Genomic DNA, 25,583 nt, shown 5'->3' with positions numbered 1-25,583 from the left:
TTTGACTAAATTTCTCCCAATAGTAGGTCCTGGTCTTTTTTGATGGAGCAGTATGCTTAAAGCTGTTTTATTCTTTTGTGTCTGGCGCATCAGTAAACAAAAATATGTATGCATCCAAAGAAGAAGAATTATTCGCTTGCAAAATGTCTTTTTCCAGTCTTTTTCTCAGATTGATTACATTATTTGATTGCATTTTCACTTTGGTTTCTTTTTGCTTTTTTACTGTCAGTTGGGGTGAATGTAAATTACAGATTGGCAGTTAGAATAATGCACACACTTGTGGGAATGTGTACCTGCAGTATATGGGTACATGTACTGTCTTGTGTGTGAATGCGTGTGTGTCTTAAAATAAAAGATTATGTTGTCCCCAAATGACTTTGACTTTATCAACTGAAAAAGTGCCTGGTAAGCAACAGACCTCATTAGCATACAGATCAGGAGACACTATAAGTGTGTGTGAAGTACAACTCACTGTTTCAAAGCAGTCTCAGTCCTTTCTCTGCAAATGCCAATGCGGATATGTCCTCTCCCATGTTTTTATTGGGCCACGGTTTGGTTAAGAGTCGTTAACATTATCGTTTCTCCTTCGTACCAGACCTTCTCTTTAATGGCTCATTAAGGTGTAACATTTTAACATATCTAAGTCAAGGCCACATTAATTTTGAAACATTAGTATAATTATTATCAACAAACAGGACAATTACCGGAAAGACTGTCAGGTTCTGACGGCCTCTATAATGTATAGTCTGCCATTGGACTTGACTTTATTGTAAATCCGATGAATGACATAATAACTATATGGCACAAAACATAAGCATGAACACACATTATTTATCCTTACAATGGAAGTTAATGAATTGAAAAGATGATACTTTCGTAAGAGCTACAGTTCTCCATACAGCAGGATATACCCAATACAGCAAGATGTTATACTTCTAGTTTATGACATACATGAGACAAACCAAATAAAAAATACATAATTCAATCAACAAAGTGACATTGAGATTATCCCAAAACATACCAAGGATTTCAACCAGGATTTGTGTAGGCTAGTATAATAAATATTTGGAGCAGAAAAAGCCAATAGCCAGTTAATTACATGCATACAGATGTTTTTCAGCAAAAGTGGCCCTGAAATGATCATCTGTGGCATATAGTTCTGCTGGGACTGCACCAAATGAGACACAAGTGTCTACTCTAGACCATATAAGTGTCAACGATGTCATTTGATGTAGCCTGCAACAGCTTGAAAGGCATATGATCGTCTTAAAATGAAAGTCTATGCCGCTTAACAGTACAGTGACCATAGACTACATCTCCCACAATGCATGTTGATTTTGTGACACGCGAATGAACGGAATCCTACCGCGAGAAAGCAGTGTTTCCATCTCTGCGTTTAACTAAAGACAAGTGATGAAGTTGGAAAAAGAATGACGAAAAAAAAAATTGTCCACGAAGAGAGTGTTTGATGGAGAGGGAAGTCCATTTAAAAAAGATGGAAGTGAAGACATGTGTGTGCTTCAAGGAGATAAACCGGTAAACTAGCTTAAGTCTTCTCTGTTGTGAGGTAAATTAAGTTAGTTAGTGTCGGTGATGAAGGACTACAATTCAGGTCAGCGTTTTGACACCAAACACGGAGCCAAGTAACGTTAGCTAAATGTCGCCTCCAAGAAAAACAAACTGTTCAAGGATTAAAAGGCAGATTGCAACCGCATCTCAATATATTCAAAAAAGCTACAGCCCAAAATGATGCTGCTGTGAAAGATAGCTTAATTGTGGCCGAAGAAATCGCGCAAGCTTCCTAGCAGTGCACGTACGTGAGCAGGTGACCCCTAGACCACATACAGGTGTGAGAGCAGGTGATATGTTACACATGTTCTTAGCAGTCTTGGAAGTATTTATTTGTTGGATTTTTACATTTATATAAATGCATGTGCAATATTTGTACACCTGCATAATAATGATCAAATGCCATTACAGTTATTTACCAATATGCTAGGGAGTAGTTCATAGTTTTATGTAGTGTTACAGGTACAAGCAGCTCTTTGAAGGCTACCATAATGCTGATGTGGCCCAGGGTGAAAATGAGTTTGACACCCATGACTCAAGAACAACTTGCCAGCTAACAGAGACAGTGTGCTTTTGGCAGTGTAGACATTTTCTTCAGTCTAATAAATGATTAATGATATCCTTTAATCACCAACCAAATCAATTTTATGGTTTATTAATAAAGTTGTATTATATGAACTTTTCAACAGGTACACATTGACTTCATTGCATCGGAGTGCTTCGACTGATGCTACAGATGGCACTGGTACATGCCTCGCCCAAAATAAATTTTCGAGAGTACAGGATATGCTAAATACTACCGCAGTTTGCTATCTGCTTCCTTTTCCAGGTGCTTATTAAAACAGTCACGTGGTCAAATGTTAATAATCAAAGGCACTCTTCTCTCTGTTTCTGTGTCGATAGGTTCACTGGCCCCAACCTTCCCTCACCCATCATTAGCAGCAAGAATTGGCTTCGTCTTCACTTCACCTCTGATGGCAACCACAAGTTGAGAGGTTTCAGCGCTCAGTACCAAGGTGAGATGAAGACAGGTTTTGATATTACAAAAGGACGCTCGTTATTTTTTACAGAGGGATCAGCAAAAAAAATTAATGGATTTTCATGATATTCCATTCAGATATTCTTGGTCCCTGAAAGATGACTCTTTATGGTGACCAACTGAACTTTTCCGTCATGCCAATATCTAAATATCATTCTTCACTTGTTTCACAAGTCTCCTTTAGGATTAAGACTTATTACACACACACACACGGACAATATTGTCTCCCCTGTGCATCCATTTTAGGTCTACGAAACAACTTTGAAAAGGAATGAGCAGGGGAAAATGATCATCCACTTAAAAGAAGATCTCTAAGGACCTCACCTGCAGATATCCGCTGGAAATCTCAGAGGATGAGACAAGAATAAGAAGAGAGAGAAATGAGAGACGGGGAGAAACTAGGGGTTTAGCGGGTGTACGGGTTCAATTTTTAGAAAAATATGTTTGGAAGATCAGAGATAAATTGGAGGCTGATACTTGAATTAGAGTAAACAATGTTCCATCCCTCATCTCCTACCAGCCATGTTCATCATTACATCATTTATTTTATTGTATATTGTATTCTTCAGCGTCTTTCATTTGATGTGACACAGGAAAAATATTTAATTTCATAGCTTAGTTCCCTCACTAGAAACATGAATTTCTCTCCTAACTAAGAAATCTGAAAACAATTCTGTATTAGCATTTTTAGTTCAGACACAGAAATAAAAGACTTTTGTCTTTGAAATACAATGCAGCTAAAACTGAGCCAAGAATAAAACACACTTGTGCAAAATAAGTGAAGTTCCATAATTGTCAGGAACATCAAAGTAATTCAATAGGACGAGTGTAAAGGGTTGCAGAGACAATGCTGATGGTGTTTTTAAATGTTGTGAGTAAGTATGCATTTAGATGAGCCTCTGACTCTGCTATGATAGCTTTGTTTAGTTTATTTTCTCCACAATTATCCTAAAACACAATCGTCTAAATATATTCATTGTATAAAACCGTAACTGCATTACCTGCTTTTGCTCCTCATTTACCCCGCCCTCTAATCCTCATAATGTAATTGTTTTCCCTGCACCTTTCTATCCGCAAATATATTGTACATTTTTAAGCTTTCTTCTTAAATTTAAACTAAATGTAGAGTTGTTATGGTCTGACATTACATATATATGATGTAGATCCATTTGTGGTTGAAAAGTTTGGTTTTATTTTTTGTAAAAAGTTCAGTGACTACAACAACTGCATTGTTGTTAAATTGCTTTGTTAAAACTGCTGTGAACATATCTGGGTGGGTGTAGGCAATGGTTTATGGAATCTTTTGTATTATACACTTTATCTGCTGCAAACCTTTAGGCTCTGCTGAAATGTGTGGGCGTCATTATTGCACTTCCCGCTGTCTTATATGTCTCTCTGCTCTGTTGTCGTCTACAGTGAAGAAGATGACTGAACTTAAGTCTCGAGGTGTGAAGATGTTGCCGAGTAAAGACAACCACCACAAGATATCAGTGTGTAAGTTGTAAACCTTAAGAGTCAACTTTATTTTGCAAATAAACTGATGTGACAGGAATAGTTTCACTTACTCGGTGCAATGTCCCCGAAGTAAACAAGGGAGGAAATCACTCGACCATATAAAACAAGATATTTCCCAGGCACAGTGTGGCAAAATGGAAGCACCTCTAAGTCAGCATCACCGTCTCACCCTCTGTCTGAGCTCACTGCTTATTAGCCCATTCAGCTTTATTTGAACATCTCTAACATTCACAACTTGATAGCGATGAGTCACCTGACGAAAGTGACAAAGGGATGTCGAAGGATTTCAGAACAAGCTGTAGAACGAAAAAAGAGCCGTTTTAATGATAATTCAGGGCCACGGCCATTTACAATTATGTGAATCCACTTCTACCTCCAACTTTATGCTTTTATTCCCTATGTCTCTCAAAAAGTTAACTTTTTTCTTCTTTTCCTTCACTTGCATTGCTTTTATGCTTTTTATTTTCACTTTACTTTACAGCTTGAGCACATTTTATCAAATATGTAGAAATAATAAAAAAGTCCATTACTTTGATTTTTTCCCCTTGCATCCGTAAAATTAATTTAGACTGTCAGTCTTGATAAGTCTGTATAAATACATTCAGTTTAATCGCCTCTGCTGATACCAGTAAGCCTTGTTTAAAATGCATTGCCATCTTGCCTCACACTGGGATCCTTGCCAATAAGCAGGGGTCACGTTGGTAGGCCCCTCAGACCTTTGACCCCTCCCACTCAGTCAGATGGGCTTTCCAGGTTGGTCAAGTATATTTGACCCAGTCTGGCACTTTTCCTTCCACTGTTTTGCGCCTAGTGACATGAATAAACAGAGCAATGGAGGGAGCGGTAAAGGTGAATGTAGAATTACCTGATGTGTGCAAAGCTAGTGCATTGGGAATCAATCAATATCAAATATTAAGATTATCTTTACATTTCTTCTGTAATGATAACGTGACTATTGACCACCAGAGGGCAGAAAGTAAACAACAATTACATTCATAACAATGAGCCTTAACACTCGTTATTATGATTTTTGGTATCTTCTAATGGGAACCATGCTTGGAAAGACTTTTTGCAAAGACACCGAGCCAAACTTGAAACACAGCCAACACGTGATGTCAAATAGAAGTCCAATATTTCCTTTCACTAATGTTAGGCTGTGGTTTAAGGACTGCCCCTATGTATCATGTTTACAATGGCCAGGTACGTGTAGTGCAACCAGCTTGGGGGGAAAGCATAGGCATGTCGATATGAATTTGAAATCTTCTGTAATGCTTCAAAATGGTAATTTTTTTCAAGTGAACAATATTTCTGAAACTTTCTTTTGTTGGACAATTTGTCATCTCATTTTCCCTTTCTCTGATTAGTGTCTCAGATGGGTGTTGCACAGGGACACAACATGTGTCCAGACCCGGGGATCCCTGACCGAGGAAAAAGAAAAGGCACAGACTTCAGGTAAATGTTTTACGGAGCATATTAATGAGGTGGCAATTACTGAACAATAACTGGCTGATTGACACAATGTGACTGATAGAAAATACATTTGGGTAGAAAAGATTGTCATCAGTTTTCTAAGAATTGCTTTTCCATTGATACAAATTATTACCCTATTATTCTCTAATACTATTATTTGCGATACTAGCTTGGGTTTTGCAGTGTAGTTCTATATGGCTTCGGAAAAAATTGCAGGGTAATTTCTTTCCATACTTTTTGTAGATATTGCATCCATAAAAAAAAATGTAGGTGACTTTTGTCATTATTCTTCAAATAAGTAGCTATAACACAAGGTTTCTAATTGGCCTAATTGGGTCTGAGCGTGCTCTGTGACAGTTTATTGTTTCAGTTTTGTTTTACATTTATTGTTAATCTGTCTTGTGTTTAAAATCAGAGTTTAATTAGTTCCACTTTCAATTTCTCTGGGAAGTAGAGAAAGGAAGTTAACTGTTGTAATAATGGGACAACGTTCATTAGTCAATGAGTGTCAGAAATGCCCCAGTTTTGAAATGTTGCTGTTTAAAATTCAGTTGCAAATTAATTCCAAAATTATCTCCCAGGACACCTTTGATGATCTTAATTTTGTTAACAGTTGAGATTGAATCAACGGTGGGGCTATAAGAATCAGGCACTGAATCTTGAAATGTGCTCAAGCACATTACCTAATGGCATGACCCATAAAGCCACTGCAACAATTCTGAAGTGTGAAATGTGAACACTAAAACAAATACCCTACCATTTGAGCCACTGCACACTAATGGGCTTCCTTTGTGGCATGGACATATTACTGGCGAGATTATAGAGTTTCATTCCCATGAGAGCTATTGTCTCTATCAGTGGTCAACTGTAACACAGACAAATTGGCAACGTATGCCTCCCACAATGCAGCACTTTTGGCAATCACACCCGGGGTGTTTTAGAAAATATGTATTATTTTTGTCAGCAGTTTGCATCTTTTTTCTTCTTCTTTGTACTCCCGGCCCATGTGCACTCCCACTGCTAAAAGGTGATTTTTCCAGGAAGGTTTTGTAATGCTGATGTGTTTTCCCTGTATGCAATCTGACCGCAGGCGAGGAGCCACTGTGCATTTCTCCTGCGACGAGGGTTATGAACTGCAGGGCTCAAAGAGCATCAGTTGTCTCCGGGTGACGGACAGCTATGTGGGCTGGAGTGACGATCGGCCCATATGCAGAGGTAAGGATTGACATGTTGCTCGTACACCTCTGCATATGTGTAATGGTGGTAGTCTAACTGACTGATATCTATATTTTCAAACGGATTTAGTTGTGTTTGCTTGTGACATTGCTGTCAATATATATAGATGCTCAGTCTTTTTATTCCCCTCTTTTTTTTGTGATTAAGTATTTGTCATTATATTGTGACTGCCCTGACTTTGACCTCTGGCCAGCATCCTTTTGCTTCCTGCTGTTTAGCGATGCTGGCATAATGCCGCCCATCAGTTATATCTTCCTCACTCCTGACCCTTTTGTGATGGGCCGTAAGAGTGGTCAGACTCCCTGTGTGCTGGTCCTGATGCTCATGTGCTCCTCAAATTCCGTTTTCAGCCTCAGTGAACTGAATTATGCAGAGTTGATTTGTTTTTCACTTTTTTTGTGGAGAATAATTGCTTCAATTGATGGGTATCTGACTTGTAAAGTATTCATTGGAGCAGGACTCATTCGTATTTAATCTAGTGGTAGTGTTCTCAGAGGGTACAAGTATAAAAAAACAACAGTACCCAACATTTCCAATTAAGAAGACATGTTCAGCATTCTGGCCCTTACTTAAATGTTTTATTTTAGAAAACTACAAATTGCATATCAATATGTTTTAAAGTATTCTTCTCTGGTCTCAATTTCACAGTTCTGATTGTGAATATTAATCTGAAACCAGCAAAATGGTAAAATGCACTAACTTTGATCAGTGCAAAGCTGCATGTTTGTCATGACTAGCAAAAAAAAAAAAAGGTCTGTAGTGTTTAAAATTCTGCATGTTCCAACATCACAAGCAATGTCTTGTTAAATAACTGGTCGAAGAGACATTCTGCAAAGGTAAACAAAAAAAGACTTAATCGGGAAGTTATATCAGTGTTTAAAGTGACAATGTGTTAACAATGTGGACATGAAGTGGGCCCTCGGCTTTAAAGAACTGGCTGCAGCTGATTCAGTGAACATTTTGTAAAAACGCGCTGTACAGCAGAACCTGCTCAGCAGAACCTGGTCAGCAGAACCTGGTCAGCACCAACGTCATTAAAAAAAGAAAAAGGTAATGCTTCATCATTACTCCCAAAAAAAGATTGTGTATTTTACCGGTTTACAAATGAGCTTGTTAACTGGCTACTTGTGAAAAACTGTGGTTGTGTGAGTTGTCTCAACTCCAACTCTTGCATCTCAAGTTCTCAAGCTGTAAACAATAATCAGTGCAGAAATCTAACCAACCTCAATCCATAATTCAAACAACGAAGGCAACTACGAGCCAACCAGAAACATGCCCTTGCCATATAATGATTTATCTATCTAAGATACTGTATGTCATCTGCATTTCAGAATATATATATAAATATTATAATTGTTTTCTAACAATAAACAGTAATGAAGGCCTTGTACTGACACATTTGTGTTATCATCTTCTTTGAACTGAGAACACAGAAGTGATTGCGCCTATTTAAATGCAGGCCTCAGTATCGCATTCAGTTGGTTTTCTTTGTTATGTAAAGATTGAGAGAATAATTTCAGTAAAAGTGCCCTTTTAAGAATATCTCATTCCATCATCCTCATTTAACTCTTGATACTACGCCTTTGTTCTACTTCAATGGAGATTAAACATCATCCAGGAATAATTGAATATCTGTATGCTAAATTAGCACTGGTCAACATTAAATTCTACATCACTATCATTTGCGCAAGAAATAAAAAAGTGATCTCTGGCTGCAAAATCATTCTCCTGACATGAAATCCACAGTTCTCTTTGCCTTCATCATGATACACCTTCATGTGTGTCACTGATCACACAGGCTGTGGGCGTATCAGGCACGATGATGAAAAATAGAAAAGATGGGAGTTGATATTATAGTTTCAGTGTGAATCCTCTGCTGCATTATTTTCATGAAGGTCACCCTAACTGTCAGCAGAGCTCACATTAATTACTTTAGTCTCCCTTTAACTTCGCCAAAGTTCTTTTTACATTTCAAAAGGGGTGATTTGGTAGGAGAGGGTGACATATGGAGCAGCTGAGCGGGACCCATCTCAGATGTAACTCATTAAATCGGGGTAGCTGGTACAGACTCCATCAAATACTTTCAGGTTAATACTCCTACATATGTACACACATACACACTCACTTCCCTCAAAGTACTCATTAGAAATCCTGCTTTAAATTGAAGGTGTGTTTAACAGTTCTGCCATGTAGACGCCCTCGGGCCCCTAAACAAAAAGTCACACTGTCCTTTAAAGCTTGGTTTGCTAACTGCTCGCCTCGTTTTAATGAGTATCACTTGTTACCATCGCATTGAAAATGCGGAAGGTTATGTTTTGATCGCTGTGTATTTATTTATTTATTTATTTGTATGCGTGTTACTCAGAGAACTCAAAAAGTATTAAACCGAATCGCATGAAATTTGGTGGGATGATTGGTTATTATCCGGGGACCATGTGATTAGATTTTGGGATCGATCGGGTCAAAGGTCAAGGTCAAGGTCATGAAAAGGTCAACATATTCTTGAATCGCATGAAATTTGGTGGGATGATTGGTTATTATCCGGGGACCATTTGATTAGATTTTGGGATCGATCGGGTCAAAGGTCAAGGTCAAAGTCATGAAAAGGTCAAAATCTTCTTTTTGCCAAAGTCAATTTTCATCCAATTGGCATGCAATTAATGCCAACATGTTCATAATTCAATGACCAATCTTGTGATATGCGAAGGTATGCGCTCTACCGAGTGCCCATTCTAGTTTTGGTTTATGTATTTCTTTCCGATATACTCATCTCCTACACTATAGGACCCAACTGCTCTATATTAATGCCTGTCCAAATCTATTTGTAAACATTTAACAATAGCAGAGGATCATAGAGACAGTCTGATGTCATATTCTTCATTTTATTCTTATAATTGTTATTCCCTAGTGTTTGTTAGACCTGTGTTAGAACAGTGTGATCATTAATTGATTGGGTCTTTCATCAGTCTGTTGTCCATGGTGCAACACTAAATTAGCAAGTCAAGTGTTTAAAGAATGTGTTTAAAAAAAGAAAAAAAGCCATTGATACACATTTGGCATTTCTGCTATTAGGATTCTCTTTAGGATGCTATCCATCTCGCTTGGTAGAGCTTGAGTATTCAGAAAACACCCCTAAAAATGTACGACTACACATAATGCACAAATTCAAATTACTTAAAGGAAATAAGAAACCGTAACAGGTAAAGGCTGCGGTCGTTGAGGTATGACTAGTAGTCAACCAGCATGACTTGGAGATTCAACATGAAATCGGGAGTCGGTTTGACGGATGCTACGCCTGTTGTAGTTTATAAATGGAAATGTGTGCGTTAAACTGAACTAAACATTTGCCACTTTCTGTGTCTTTTCTTGTAGCACCAATGTGTGGGGGTCAGTTGAGAGGACCCAGTGGCGTCATCACATCACCAAACTACCCGGTCCAGTATGACAACAATGCCAACTGCACTTGGCTCATCACAGCCTCAGACACATCGAAGGTAAAAGTCATCGCATGTAGCTTTGCTACTGTAATCGCCTGTTTCTAGCGGTGCGTTAAGTGGCGTGTTTAACTGCCAGCAAATTGAAAAGCAGCTGACTGGTGAGTTTGCACCTGTCAAAAAAGGGAATTTGAAAGGAAGTTCTTCTCTGACACACATGACTCACTTTATACTTTTGATAATTGCTACTGGACATTTTGGGGAATATTGAGCACACCATGTGACTAAAGCTCTCTCATAGACCAATGGGGAACATAAGGGGAAATGAAAGAGGTGGGGGAGAATAGTGTAAATGATCCAACAGGAGACCAAGAGAGTTGATAGAATCACGTGTGGAGAGGAAGAGGAGAAAAAAGTAAAAATGGAATGGACTTGAGAGCATGCTCAGAGGATATCATGAAAGTGTCAACGCCACTCTGTTCAGACTATTAACTTTGGAGTTGTGTTCAAGGCCACCCAGCTGCTCTCTTGCCAAATATCCTTCTTTGAACTCCCACAAAATGGTTTCACACATATGTTCTCTTATTGCACTTTGCCGAGTTAAGTAGAAACTGTGTGAGGTGAAAGTCAAGGCAGAGTGGGTAGTCGGATACACTCTAGACATACCCAACCCCTCGCTATGTTTGCATTCGCACATACACAAGTATATAGACACCCATGCATATACCAAGCTACTTTGGGCAGTGTCTCGCCCTGTTGTCCGCTGCAGATGATGATGGAGCGAGGCAGTTTTTTTCTGCTTAGAAATGCAACGGGCTTACATTCCTGCCCATCTCCATAAGTCTAGCCAGAGGAGACGTTAGGTCAGGCAGGAGACTGAGGCGGAACTGCAAAGGGATGTGGGTAGGACATGACTCTGCTCTTTAAGACCGAGATGCAGCCTTGTGGGTTCTTGTCAATTGTTGCTTCTTCTGTATGTCCTGAAGCTGCTTTTCTCTGGCCAATCATTTAAATGTTTATCTGTTAGTGTCAGGGACAGTGGCGTCTCTCTTCTGAAACAACCGAAATGTCCGACATGGCAAATACATATATATATATATATATATGTATGTATATGCATATATATATGTGTATATGTATACATGTGTGTATGTGTATATGCATACACAAATATGTTTGTGTATATATGTATATTAATATACATATATACATATATGTATGTGTATATATATAAATATATACATACTGTATATGTACACATGTGTATACATTATATGTGTATATGTATTTATAGACACGTGTGTATGTATGTGTGTGTGTATATATATATATATATATATAATGTGTGTGTGGTTGCTGTGATTTTTTTCCTTTCCTGTTCATTCCACCCTCACTTCCTGTTGACTTACAGATGGGAGATGAGTTTGTGATGTGAAAGTCTATTCATCTATTGATCTGACCTATTTTGCCTACACACCATCCATCTCTTATCTCCACTGTGGCAATTTTCATTAGCCACTGGGTTTAACATAGGACAGAATGCAATTTGCATTTATATAAGCTTTTTCATTAGGCCTGGCTCTCTCAGCCCTCTGAAAACATTACGAATTTGGTGGAAATCATTGGCAGCCAATTTAACACTGGAGGTAAAGACAGTTCTTGTTTTACTTTATATGTATTTATATTTTAGTCTCCCACATTACCTTGATGTTTTGTCTTTATGTTTCATTTTGCATTATCATGATCAAACCCTCTTTGTCTGTCTGTCTTTATTAGAGTTGCCCTTTGCTTCTTTCAGCTCGGGCACAATTTTTCTTTCTTCTTACTTTTTTTTCACCTCTCACAACGTCCCACCTGCAGCATAGAAATGAGATTAAATGAATAACTCTGCCTTCCAGTTCATAAATCTTTTAAAACTTGTGTGTCACCTTAATGATTAACTATTCACCTTGGGGATAACCTCACATTTCCTGACACATGTCCTGATGTGCTTTAAGTCACGAGTCTGGCTTGATGGGCCACAGAGGCATCTGCAACCTGCTGATTTCATGAGCCAGCTCGTAGGGGTCATGCAGACCGTCTGGCAGGCAATCAGATATTTGATTAGTGGGCGAGGTTTAATAATCAGTAGATTGGCTGAGTATATTTTGCACACCTGTCACATGTGTCAACAAAACTTTGTTGCCACATCAAACTGGAACAGTTGTAATTGGAATCAGAACAATTAAGATTCATGTAGGTGTGGGTATTTATGGGAAAACTTTAAAAAAATGTAAACCGTGTGTGTCAATGGAATTGTGCCGGACAAACACTCAAAATAAACTGATGGATGGACAGAGGGATGGGCAGTCACAGACGGGTAGGGGTCTCTCCTCTGCACCGACTGTTAAGAGCATTCAAGCATCTGTCGTTTACAGTGGTCTTGGCAATGTCCCTGCTGTTGTCTAGGTGATCAAGCTGACATTTGAGGATTTTGACCTGGAGCGAGGCTATGACACCCTGACGGTGGGGGACGGCCAGGTGGTAGGAGACCAGAAGACCATCTTCCACGTGTGAGTGACTCCTTCGACCTATTTGTCCTTCCCTCTAATCTTCCCTTTGTTCTCTAACTTCTTCTGGCTTTTACTTTCCACTCATTCTCCACGTAATCATATTTGTTGCTTTTTTCTTTCCTCTTCACGGTTCTTCCTATTGGCACACTTGGCTTTTCTCCTCATCCACTTCCCTGCAGCAGGCAGCGTCCCTCCCTTTCCCCTGTACCCTCCAGCCCTTTTCTCTCTGTTGGGCTGTTTCTCTTTTATGTCATCACCACCTGATGGAGTAGTGCATGAAAAATAGATGATGCACCACCTTGTCAATCATCACTTTTTTCAATGTTAAAAACAAGATCACAACCATGTGGTTCAGCATTGCAAACTGCTAATTGATTCCCCTAATGGTGTTTGCACTAGCAGATGCTCCATAACAATTTGCACGCTGTTGTTATTAATTGTGCTAAAATTTACCACCTTAATAAAGATTTTATAGATACATTTTTATGCGAGATGGCCTCACAGGGGTGGACACTGCAGAGATAAACGAGGGAGAGATTTGTGGAGGAGGGGTTAGTTGTTAAGGGTAGCTTTTCCTCACTTTAATATTCTTGTGACTTTACTTGCACAACACAGAAAACGACCTAATCTTTTCAATTAAGGACTCCCTCTGCCCTCTGGACTCCCTCTTCATGATATGAAAGTAGTGTGGGCAGTTTTGTCCTTGAGATCGGATGCACTCTTGCACATGAACAATACTAGAGAATATACTGCAGCTATCTGCACCATTTTATTTAGTCTATACTATATTTTGAAATAAGTGGTGCAGGCAAGTGTAGGAATTTCTTTTTGTAATGTAATTTTAAGATCAAAAGCATGAAACCGTACTGCACTACTGTTATACATGTGGTGGTGAATAGGAAATGAGAAGGCCAATCAAATCCCCTCATTTCACTTGAAAGACAATGTGCTTTGACAGTTTGATAATGAAAGATAACACTTTGGGAAGTCCACCTCAATGCTTTTCCCACAGGGGAAATGATGTCCTTGAATGGGAAGAACTTAATTTACATGAGCAGATAGACAACGAAACAGCCCACAAACAAGGGGAGTGTTTTAGGTCGTGATTTGCTCCTCGGGTGGTTCACAGCAGCCCACTGCTCCTAAATATGGTCTAAATGCAGAGACCAAATGTCATGTATGAATGTAAAACAATATGTAATATGACGAACGTAATAAAGTTTTTTATAACACCAAATGTGTTAGGTTGGATAACAACGCACATACATGCAAACCTGTGTTTATAGGAAATATAATTCATGAAATGATATTAGCCAATCAGGCAACATATCTGTACAAAATAGTTACTCAGCTTTAGTTTTAGTGATGCAAACAATACAAGAAAAGAGGAATGCAAGGGTGAATCCCCACCATCTGTTGCACAGTGGTGCTTCTTTGGATCTACTTCATATCGCATCTTTCCTCCCACTTATTCATAGACAACTTGTCAGAAACTCACCACAAATTACACAAAAGGCTGCAGGAAAGGACAGAAACCCAGACCCAACCTATCCGGACACCACTTCCTTACTATTCCCACCATTCTTTGTGTCCAATCACTAAAATTAGATCCCCTAATCACTTACTCAACAGCTATACACTTTCTAATTAACTAGAGTTGGGGGGAATTACTATTCAAACAGGATTAAATTACTTCTGTGGCATTGACTGATCTTGCCTTCATTTTCCACTTTCCTGTCCCCAACTGTTTTGAATTAAAAGGTTAGGGTAAAAAATAAATGCTTCTCAGACTAGAATTGCCTGCGGCCACTTTAGAGCACTTTTCTTTGATGAGAAAAGTCAGATAGTTTAATATATAACTTCAGGTTGTTTTTTTCTGTTCTTTTAATGATGCAGTAGAAACAGGGCCTTTAGCTATTAAAGTGACACCACATTTTGCAGTCAGTGCAAACACTGCTTATAATAATTCATCCAGGTTTCACAACAAACACACTTTACAGTCACACTATAGGCTGCACAACACACACAATGTCCTCAACAATCTTAGGCGAACCCGTCTTCTTGTCTCTTTCTTTTTTTAGCCTGTCAGGAACCACAACCCCAGACCTTGTGGTCAGCACCAGTCACCTGATGTGGCTGAACTTCAAAACAGATGACACCAGTGGCTCCCTGGGATTCAAGGTGTCCTTCGAAGGTAAAGATGATTCAAAAGTTGTGACAGTCAGTCAGTCGGATGTGCCGGCTTGCTGACAGCAATTTATAAAAGGTACCTCTTTCTGTGAGAGTCTCGATTAGAATGACATGTCTTTTCTTTGGATTGTTTACCCTTGTGCATTGCAACTAATTGATCAAAGCTGACAACTTGGGCACTGATATAGTGATATAGCTTGTATGGGTTGCCTGTATTATTGTCCTTGCCTGTATGGACCATCATGAGTTTAGTTTCAAGAACATAGGGTTCAGAGATGCTCTCATCAGAGACTTGTAGGGAAGCTTAATAGCATAAAATAAAAGAGACGTAATGTAATGTATGTGCTTGCATGCATGTGTGAAGACAAGAGAGGCAGAAAGAAGTGCCAGTGTGAGTTTGTCGTTCTCTATTTGTGTGTTCTGCAGGCATCAGTGTGAATTTGAGGAGTTAGCCAGAGCTCTTCTTCTAGATAAGGCTGCCGTTTGCCTCTCAGAAGCACAGCGAGTCTTCTCCCTTGCCCACAGATGCTTATTTATTATGAGTTAACAGAAAGAAATAACAGAAAGTGGAACAGCATGCTAAACCAAAGTGTAATTAAAACAATGAGTTCTACTTAATGAAGGGGAAGAAACGCTTTGAACCACTTCACCTCCCAGATTGGAGCACCCACAATCTAATTTGCATTCTCAATTACTTGTATTTTAAGCCTGATCATCAAGTGTAATTGCAAACACAGTCATTCCGGTACACATACTCCTACCTTACCCTTCAAATTGACACTGCAGTAGCCTCAATCTTTCAACAGACATTTTAAGTTTTTAACAGCATGATTTTCAGAGCCTGATCAGAGGCTTTTAATGGTTTAAAGTTAGAAATATGCCACTTGTAACATTGCTGGAGCCAAAATGTTGTTGTCAGTGCTTGAATAGTACTAATACCCATTGATAAGATATGCAAGTGCCTTTGGTTAACTGCACAGTTAATGCAGTTAATATATGCCGACATTGTCCAAATGTTGTAAATAGGGCACTTCACATAGCCTGTAAGGCTTTTAATTTGATATTGGAAACATTGGTCCATGAAGCCACATTGAGATATTGTGTTTTACCAATACGTTTTATTTTTGAAGTCCTCTTGTCGTTTTTGGCCTCAGGAGAGTGCAGTGACTTTGTTGAAAGTAATGCCTGTCTGAGTCCCATACGAGAGTTGGATTCCTCTGGAATGTCAAACAGACAGGAACAACAAATATCCCATTACATCTCTTCGCTTATTCATGAGAATCAAATGCGGTTGCATTCTCTCCTGCCTGCTCTTATACACAACAAACACAGAGACACACACACACGCACACACGCATTCACAAGCTCATGCATACCAACAGACAGTCCATGAAACACATGCACAAGCCAATGTACTTCAAAGGGCTCTTATTTATTGCCTCCATTTTTGTCATGTTCTTCCAGATATAGTTTAATTTTGATCCTTTACGTTCATTTTAAATATTTAAATTTTCTCTCAGGCCCAACTTAAAACATGCTTTCAGCATCCCCCGTTTTAAAGGTGACTTCCACGTAAGATCAATGAGTTGTCTTGTGAATGAGGACGCCTCAGGACAGCCATACATCCAAACCGCAGTAAGCTCAAAATATTTGTTCTAAATGATGATCATCATTAGGGCCGAGTATGGATTTATACCCAGCACTGCCCCTGGTGCGATTTAAAATCGTATTAGACCCTGCCATCATTTCCTGAATGGATGAGCGTATTCGCTCTCTGTGTTCCCCCATCCGGATGCCTCGATCGGATGCCTCAGCATTCCCATCTGCAACGTCGGAGAAGTAGAAAGAAGAGTGAGTGAAAGAAAGAGGAATGCATACATCTTGCAATAATGAAATTTGCACGTGTGGTTTTAAAGAAGAAGGGTGTTCATGGATGTGTTTGTGTGTGTGGTGCGTGTGTGTGTGTGTGTGTGTGTGTGCATGTACCTTAAAGTGCTCACGTCAGCTTCCAACGCAAGTCCGAACGTTTATCACACAGTAAGGGGAGCGATACATTTGCAGGGGGAGAGAGAGACCGATGTTCGAGAGGTATTCTACATAAGTGATTCAGGTTTTCGGAGGATAAAGAGAAGTACAGACTACTCTGTGAAAAATAAAATTGGTCTGAAATTGTATTCCAGTTCAGGGACAATAGGGACATTGATTTTGATATCGTGAATTGTAAATGCTCGTCTGATCTCGTCAGCCCAAGATGAACTCTTCACTGATTCAGTCATTGATAATATTCATTCAAGGTGCCAGACAGCGCTGTCTTTGATGCACAATTGCAATAAAACCAGGAACTAATGAAGCAATGACCCGGAGACGCTTCAGCTGGAAATGCCTCAACCAACTGAGGATACTGTTAAGGAAATATACCTTTAACAGCTCCTTCTCCAAGATGCCCCACTACATGAAAATCTCATACCTGATTAAAATGCTACACTGACTTAAAACAAGCAGAAGACCTGAATATTTTATTTCATTATATTTTATATAATTGATTTCCTCATCTTGCTCTCGGTCAAGTGTCGGACAAAAATCTAAACCCTAAACCAGAATTCACTTAGCACCACTTCCTTGAGATATGTCCGCTGAAGCAGAACATAAACTAGTCAATAGAACTCTCTGAAGATTGTTTATACACATATATAAAGTAGATTTAAAAATGTCAAACAAATGATGGACATTGACACAACCTTCCTGTAATAAGAGCTGGTAATAATAAAGAATGCATCCTATTATGCATGGCATGTTCACCTTATTGTTGTCCACAAGTTGTAAATGTATTTTCCCCGTCGATACAGTGAGAAAAAGGTGGACAATGTGCTGGTGGAAAGTTCCAACATCCAACAGTTGAGACTTGGCTGCAGAATAACGTTGTATAGGGAAATAATTTTTTCTCTGGACTGCACTATTCCTCCAGGCTTTCAGACTCAGCAAATAAATGTAAATGGTAAAGTAAATTAATCAATTGGTAAACGACTTTTTTCCTGTCAAATTATTGGGTCGGCAGGGTTTTTCTTGGGTCAAAATGGGTCTTCGGTGCTCCCAAAAAAATGTTTGGCGCGCTGCGCGCGCCCGGTCTGTCGCTCTATCCATTCGCGAACCTCACAGTTGCATATTGATCAGACAAGAAGACACGCTTATCAACTTGATTACTATTGATCAAAACAGAACGAGGGTTCGGCTGTAGCCTACTTGAAACATACTATTGAGAACATATTCGCTGACATGCACGTGATGAACACAGTTTTTTTTTTTTTTTTTTTTTTTTCCCCATCGCAGACTTTTTTTTGCTTTAGGCGCTCGGGTTTTGTCATAGGCGTTCAGGAAAACGGCTTAGGCGCGCGCCCAAATTTTCTTTATGCAGGTAAAAAACCCTGGTCAGACAAAAAATCTGGCTGAATCCACATTTTCCAGAAACAGGAATAAATGAGAAACAGCTGTTTCCGTTTTGATTTAGTGAGAGGTCTTGCATCTTCATATCACTTTTTGACTATATGTGGAAGTATCTGGTCAATATCAGCTGGAGGCTACAGTCAGTAATAGCCTTGAGTTGGGATGTCTCTTTTCTCTCTCCCCCACCCTTCTCTTTTTGTAATCCATCTAGCATTTGTTAGTAAAACTGTGGAACAGACACGAGTCATGTAGGGCCACCATGGTTGTCCATGATGCTAAATGAATAAATAAACAATATTATTTTTTCATTTCAGATAATGTAAGGGTGAAAGAAAAAAGTGCAGGGATGGGGCTTGTGTGAATTGAATTTCATTTTATAATTGTAACACAGTGATTCAAACTGGAGCAGGTCTTTATTTGTATAACTGCGAAATATGTTTCCACTGGAAATAATGATTTGCATAATTGATGTATTTAAATCTACCCTAACAGAAATTGACCAAGGCAGTTGTGGAGATCCCGGAATGCCAGCTTATGGCAAACGGGAGGGGGCAGGTTTTCGTCACGGGGACCGACTCTACTTTGAGTGTCTGCCTGCCTTTGAGCTGATGGGGAAGAAGAACATCACCTGTCAGAAGAACAACCAGTGGTCGGCTAAAAAACCCAGCTGTGTCTGTAAGTTGGTGGATACCTTGTGCTATTCAGATTCTACACGCACCGTGTACAGACGTGTGCATGAGAGCATCACTAATCGAGAGAGGCATAAATATGTATGTTTGTGCAGAGAGGGCTGCTTAATAAATGATCAGATTATCCCAGCAGAGGCCGTGGATTTAGAAACCGTAAGAGTGCTTATTATCTAATTAACTCCAGGGAAGACCAACACACAGAGTGAGAGAGTTACAGGGCGAGGGCAACATGAAAAAAAGAGCTGACCATGCAGATAAGGGCCACTGTAGGTATTATTGATAAAATCATATGGTGGACTAAAAGCAGCGGTATCTTCTAGATAAACATCACTGAGCTGAATGACTTGCTAGTACTAGACCAACCTGCTCTTCATGGCCCATTTTTAAATCTATTTTCAAACCAAAGGATAGTTGAGAAAATGTACAATGTTTCGAGAACCGTATCTTTTTCCCAGAAATGGGGCCAAGTGCCAATGACAGCCGAGCACTGGTCGGTTCACCCTATCAGATGTAAATATCTCCGTGAAGGTGCTGTCATTTTTATTCCCAGGCATATACTGGTTCAGCCTAGACAGACCAGGGTCTTGTTGTCAGATTTTGTTCAGCTTAGGCTTCGTTTATACCCATTTAATTCCACAAGGCTTACTTAAATGAGATGATCTTTGTTAGTAGTGGGTTCCTATTATCATATGTCTTGATAAATAGTTCAAGTTTGCCACAACAAGCCACAAACAACCTCTTTTAAACTAATTCCATGGGCTAGTTTAATCACACTCACACATACTCCCTTCAAAACAATGTATCAAATTAAATTGTCAGCCAAAGTTAATATAATCATCCCTTATGTTTTCAGCCCCCGAAACAATACTCAGTTGCTTTGTTTCATTTCTAGTTTTCTCCATTTCTCACGGTCTATATGTATCTCTTCTATAGTTTCCTGTTTCTTCAACTTTACCACTCCCTCCGGTGTGCTGCTATCTCCCAACTACCCTCAAGAGTACGGTAACAATATGCACTGTGTGTGGTTGATCATCACCAATCCTGAAAGCCGCATCAATCTGGCCTTCAACGACCTCAGCATGGAGAAACAGTTTGACTTCCTCTCGATCAAAGATGGTGGAAAGGTAGAGATGACTTCGAAGCTGTTGTTCTTGGTTACTTTGAATAGCTCTTTTTGCATCAACTATTGCCCTGCCGATCACTCATTGTGCATGCCAGTAGGAGAAGCTAAACCTGTCATCCAGCATCTTTGGACTGGCTAGTCTTTCGGTCTACATCCCCATAGCAGCTGTTTCCTCACTGACTTATTTTCTTTTTTACCCTATGATACCTTTATTCCTATATTATAAAAAATATATATATATGTATATTTATTTTCTTTCAGGCTGAGTCTCCTATCCTAGGTACCTTTTCCGGTGACGCCCTACCTCCTTCTATAACAACTAGTGCCCATGTAGCCCGACTGGAGTTTCTGACCGACCACACCTACACAGACAGAGGCTTTAACATTACGTTTACAAGTAAGTATCGAGTGTTAAAGTAAAATATATGAAGGGAAGTATTTAAATAAACTCCTGCACAGACTCGGTGTTCGGTATTGTGGATTGTTTCTATGTGCTGTACAATATAGTGTATATGTGTATGTGTGTGCAGAGGCATGAATCATCTGCCATATCTATGTCTCCCTCAGACTGCATAAACCCTTCTAGCCGTCAGCAACACATTCTTTGTACACATATAGTCACATAGAGAAATGACAACCCCCAAACCGTCTTTATCGTTAAAATAGAGAGACTCGACATCTAAATAAAACCCAAACAAAGACGCAGGATCCTTACCTGACAGATACATTGCGGCAGTGCTCATTATATTCTATTCTGGGTAGTTGCTGACTTGTGAGGAAATTCCGGATGGGTTTTGTTCTCTGACGCAGTAATCGTTGTCTGCACGCTGGTAAACCCATTTCTTGGATAGACCGTACCATGAGGGTTTGGCAGTGGCGATGCATTCTTTGCATATGCATCCCTTTGTAATGAGCCTGCTCTTTACATTGTTACACAACCCCAAATAGATATCCCCTTCCATGGTGTCTAGCCCTAACCCTATGAAGCCACGAAGATTTATAGTAATCTTTAAGGTGCCGTTGGCCAATACATTTAGTAGCAGTGACTCATTTTAATGTGGTGAATAAAATATTCTTTTAACTTTTAAAGTTTGATGCTTTCGTATGGTTTTCTATGTACTCCTCACCTTGAGTTTACCACATCATTATATAGTTATCCATCTACTTTGGGGGATCATTTAATTAGTTTATTGTATTATGCAAAATACCAGAATCCAGTCCACATGGACTTACAGTATAAGACAACAAAAATACTGTCAATGTTGTAAAAGACAAGAACATCACTCCTCACATTCAACATTACTTTTCCATAGCATGGCAAGTAAATGTTTTTCCCTAAAATGCAGCTCACGTTTTAATGTAATCATCCAACCAGAAGAAGTCCTCTACAATGAAGGAAGGACAAGGTAGCCCTTAAATCATCATATAATGAGCAGTAGAACATGAAATGGACTTGATCTTCATCTCATCTCATGCTGTCTGTTTCTATTACAAATGGTAATGTACCTGAACGTAACTGTGCACACAGATATATCCTTGACTTTTGGTTAACTGCTTCACACATGACTCTACTCTAATTGTTCATCATGAGCGTCTTTGTCGGTAGGTTAGGTTTGTACAATCATAAACAGCCATCTCTCCTTGTACATCAAAAACAATGTTTGTTGAGCTTCATAGTTATTTGAAGCCTTAAAAAAAAAAGAATGATAGATGCAGGGACGTCCATGCAAAGTGTCCTAGGAAAAGATCATCTCACATTCAAGTTTGAAGGTGCATTATTATAGCAGTAAGGCCCCACAGTTAAAGTATGACATTGTTGTCTGTGTTTTCTGGGCCTAAATACTAAATGTTTTTTTGGCACTAGAATATTTAGAGAAATTCTTCAACAGGAATTATCAAACTGACATTTTAGTTGCGCGATCGATTGATCCAATAAAATGAAAAATGACACGGCACTCTGAGGACTCATCCTGTATCCAGTTCCTAAAATACTGGTGCTCTCGCTAAAGTAACATACGTCAGCCTACCCAGAGTGCTTTTCGTACCTTACTCTTGCTCATTTGCAGAGATGTCAAGCCAAACCAGGTGCCTCCGGAAAGCCGCAATGTGGACCACACATGGCCACTGAAGCATTAATTAGCAAGCTAGATGAATGTATAAATTACCAATGCAGCACGGTGAATGAATGTCAAGACCAGTTAATTGAAGATGGCGGTTTGTTCCCGAGAACAGTGTCATCTCACGCAGGACTGTTATGGGGGGTGTTGTGGTGCTGAGCGGACAACTTCCATCATCCATGGTAATTAAGCACATGCCAAACTGTATTGAGGGGATTTTGGGCTCTTTAATAAATAAGATAATCATGATGAATGAGGTGTGGCTGGCACTCTGTTTGGGTCCAATGGATACACAAGAGGCATTCATCAACTCCTCCACGTGTCACCTAACTTTGTACTCTGTACAAGAGTGAGAGCGAGAGATTAAGTGAAAGAGATAGTGGTGCGGGTGATGTATTTGTTTACATGCCTAGTTCCAGGGTTATGCCTCTGGTGTGGCTGCGTTTCTCCAAGGCCTTTCTGACTGGTTCCTGCTTGACGTTTCATTGAGAGGCTCGATAGATAACGCATGAAAACAATTTTTCCCTGCTGAGTTTACGCCACGTATTATTCAACAGTGTCATCTGGCCTGATGATCTGCATACGGTGTGTTGTTTCCCACCCTCTGTAATCACTGCAGCATATTGAATCAATGTGACTCACTAAGTGAAACAAATTCCCTCTTGTTAAATGCTGGCATTGCTAAATGCTGACAGCAGGGTAAAAAAGTTTTGTCCACAAACTAAGGTGATTATTTTTAGAATCTCTATAGAAATTTGCATATTTGCACAGAACATGTGAGTGACAAGGATTTATTCCTGCAGAACTAAGGTGAGCTGTTCTCTCACTCATGTTTTTGAACACTATCCCCTCACACCTTTGTCCTCTCCTTCACACTAACCCTACCCCCTCTCTGTATTTCCAATAGCATTTCGCCACAACGAATGCCCAGACCCGGGTGTGCCAGTTAACGGTAAACGCTTTGGTGAGAGCCTTCAGCTGGGCAGTTCGATCTCATTCCTGTGCGAGGAGGGCTTTGTTAAGACCCACGGCTCGCAAACCGTCTCTTGCATTCTCAAGGATGGCAACGTGGTGTGGGACAATGCAGTCCCCCGCTGTGAGGGTGAGTAAACAAGTGGTCCAGCTTCATGACAGCCATCTTCCAACAGGTTTTGGATGCTTGTTACCTAACCCGAATATTTTAACTACACACTCCAGCAATTATTATACGTATTTTTGGTGGCATGAGATGAAGCCTAATACTGGGGGCACACATGGGTGCATGACAAATATTGTTCCTCAGAATTACTGACACAGCTTGTAATATTAGGTGTAAGTTTTAATAAGATGAGAGATGGGTTTTATTTCATGCTATATTTGTTATTTAATCTGGCATGGCTGTATGGCTCAGGAAAAAAAAATCCAGATATCACTAGTGTAATTATGCAAAAGGTTGCACAGTCAAAATGTGCTTTTGATTTGAAAGCATTTGTTCCACGGTCGAGCATCTCATTAGCTTGGTGCCCACTGTGTAAGCACTGCTCTAAACCATGACATTGGAGTATGTTCTTTTATGTTTAATTTAGCTCATCATTTAGCCTCAATGCATCTCAAGATTGTAAAGAGATTATTTACTCTGCACACCCACATATTGAATGGATTATTGTTGATAAAGGGGAGGACGATAAATCAATCAAAATGGATTTGCTACTCCTTTTGCAATGAATTAATTACATATCTTTTACATTTGTTGCAGATCTAATTAATTATAATCATCATCAACAATGTTTATAATAAAAAACAAGAATAATACTTTCTTATGGCAGTAAGAACTAAGATCTGACTAACGGGTGGTGATTTCTGGTGGTAATGCGGAAGCTTTGTCTGTCGCTACAGACGTCCTGTGCTTGCAACCATCCATTTACCACTCTGACTCAATATCAATAAACTATTTCCAGCAAATCAGACAAAGATGAAACTATGCGTTAACTAGCTACGGCTCTTGGACACCAGCAGCGTGGCACATTTAGCACAGACGTGGTTAGGGCTCTGAGGGGCCTAATAAGGCTCACTATTCAAGATACACAAAGCAGAATCCATTCTGAGAACATGTCACTTCCCCCTGTGTGCCACAGCAGCGTTGTATTCCTCTGAGGCCATCTATCATACCCCTGCGTTTGTCGCGTTATGCGTTTAATAGATGTCCTTCAGTATGCTGAGTTGGCTGATTAAATCATTCCACTTCAAAGGGAGCAAGGAGCTGACACTGTAACTAAGCCCTCCGCTGTGCTGTGTGTTCTGGTTAAGGATAGGCAGTTACAGAGATGTATGGCAAAGAGCAGTAACTGAGATGAGGGTATGGGAGAGGAGAAGCGTCTTTTGTGCTGGCGATCAAAGATGTTCTCTGTCTGATGGGGACGTCAGCATATATTCTGGTTTGATCACAGATTTAAAGACAACAGGATAGGGGAGGAAACATACCCATACACATGGTGAAGTAAAGCATGCCCTTGTGCACACAGGCGTACAATGAAGAGGTATGTTCCTCTGAGAAAAGGTTACCCTTGAAGTGAGCTGACAACAATTTACGTTAGATAGAACCTGGCATTAAAAGAAATGGGATAAGCCCCAGCTGATGCATGAGATCAACTACGGACGTTGTCATACATCAGATGGGAAAGACATGCATAATTCAATCTCTATCTGTTCCTTCTCTCCCTCCGTATATTCTGTCTCACCTTTAGCCCCATGTGGAGGGGACCTGAAAGCTCCCAGTGGGATCATCCTCTCCCCTGGCTGGCCAGAACTCTATAAGGAGGCCCTTAACTGTGAATGGATCATTGAGGCTCCTCCAGGATATCCTATCAAGATCATCTTCGACAAGTGAGTCACCCACATAACTCTTTACTGCATTACAGCTCAGAACAGGCTTGACTTTTTAAAATTTCATTTTACTTCCTCACAATTTCAGCAACCATCTTGCTGCTTTCTGTCACTTTTTTTCTTACCTTTCTGTCGGTAACGGACATTAACATAAACCCCCAACTAGGATAACATAACACTGCTCCCTGAAGATCTACAGGTATCCATATGTACACAAATACACACGTATATACAAAGAAATGTCAAGAGACCTAAAGTTTGAAAATGTATACATGCATATGCAATACATACTTAATGTAAAATGCATACTGGATATGATCTGTCAAGGGGATCCAGGAAGATGGGA

At 39.7% G+C, this 25,583-nt stretch overlaps 1 protein-coding gene across 1 annotated transcript in view; it reads left to right on the top strand.

Annotated features, from left to right (window-relative positions):
• The window catches only part of csmd2 (CUB and Sushi multiple domains 2), a 208,905-nt gene that overhangs the window by 90,828 nt on the left and 92,494 nt on the right, over window positions 1–25,583 (top strand). Inside the window, exons 6-17 of the mRNA XM_056417277.1 lie at window positions 2,473–2,585; window positions 4,025–4,102; window positions 5,488–5,575; window positions 6,684–6,808; window positions 10,202–10,323; window positions 12,712–12,815; window positions 14,897–15,009; window positions 18,939–19,121; window positions 20,069–20,259; window positions 20,520–20,655; window positions 23,283–23,477; window positions 25,099–25,237. Of these exons, the coding sequence (XP_056273252.1) occupies window positions 2,473–2,585; window positions 4,025–4,102; window positions 5,488–5,575; window positions 6,684–6,808; window positions 10,202–10,323; window positions 12,712–12,815; window positions 14,897–15,009; window positions 18,939–19,121; window positions 20,069–20,259; window positions 20,520–20,655; window positions 23,283–23,477; window positions 25,099–25,237 (1,587 nt within the window). The remainder of the gene's footprint in view (window positions 1–2,472; window positions 2,586–4,024; window positions 4,103–5,487; window positions 5,576–6,683; window positions 6,809–10,201; window positions 10,324–12,711; window positions 12,816–14,896; window positions 15,010–18,938; window positions 19,122–20,068; window positions 20,260–20,519; window positions 20,656–23,282; window positions 23,478–25,098; window positions 25,238–25,583) is intronic.

Source organism: Pseudoliparis swirei, chromosome 1 (genome assembly GCF_029220125.1).
Source record: "Pseudoliparis swirei isolate HS2019 ecotype Mariana Trench chromosome 1, NWPU_hadal_v1, whole genome shotgun sequence".
In the NCBI taxonomy this organism is placed as follows: domain Eukaryota; kingdom Metazoa; phylum Chordata; class Actinopteri; order Perciformes; family Liparidae; genus Pseudoliparis; species Pseudoliparis swirei.
This window is presented reverse-complemented; position numbering and strand designations above follow the sequence as displayed.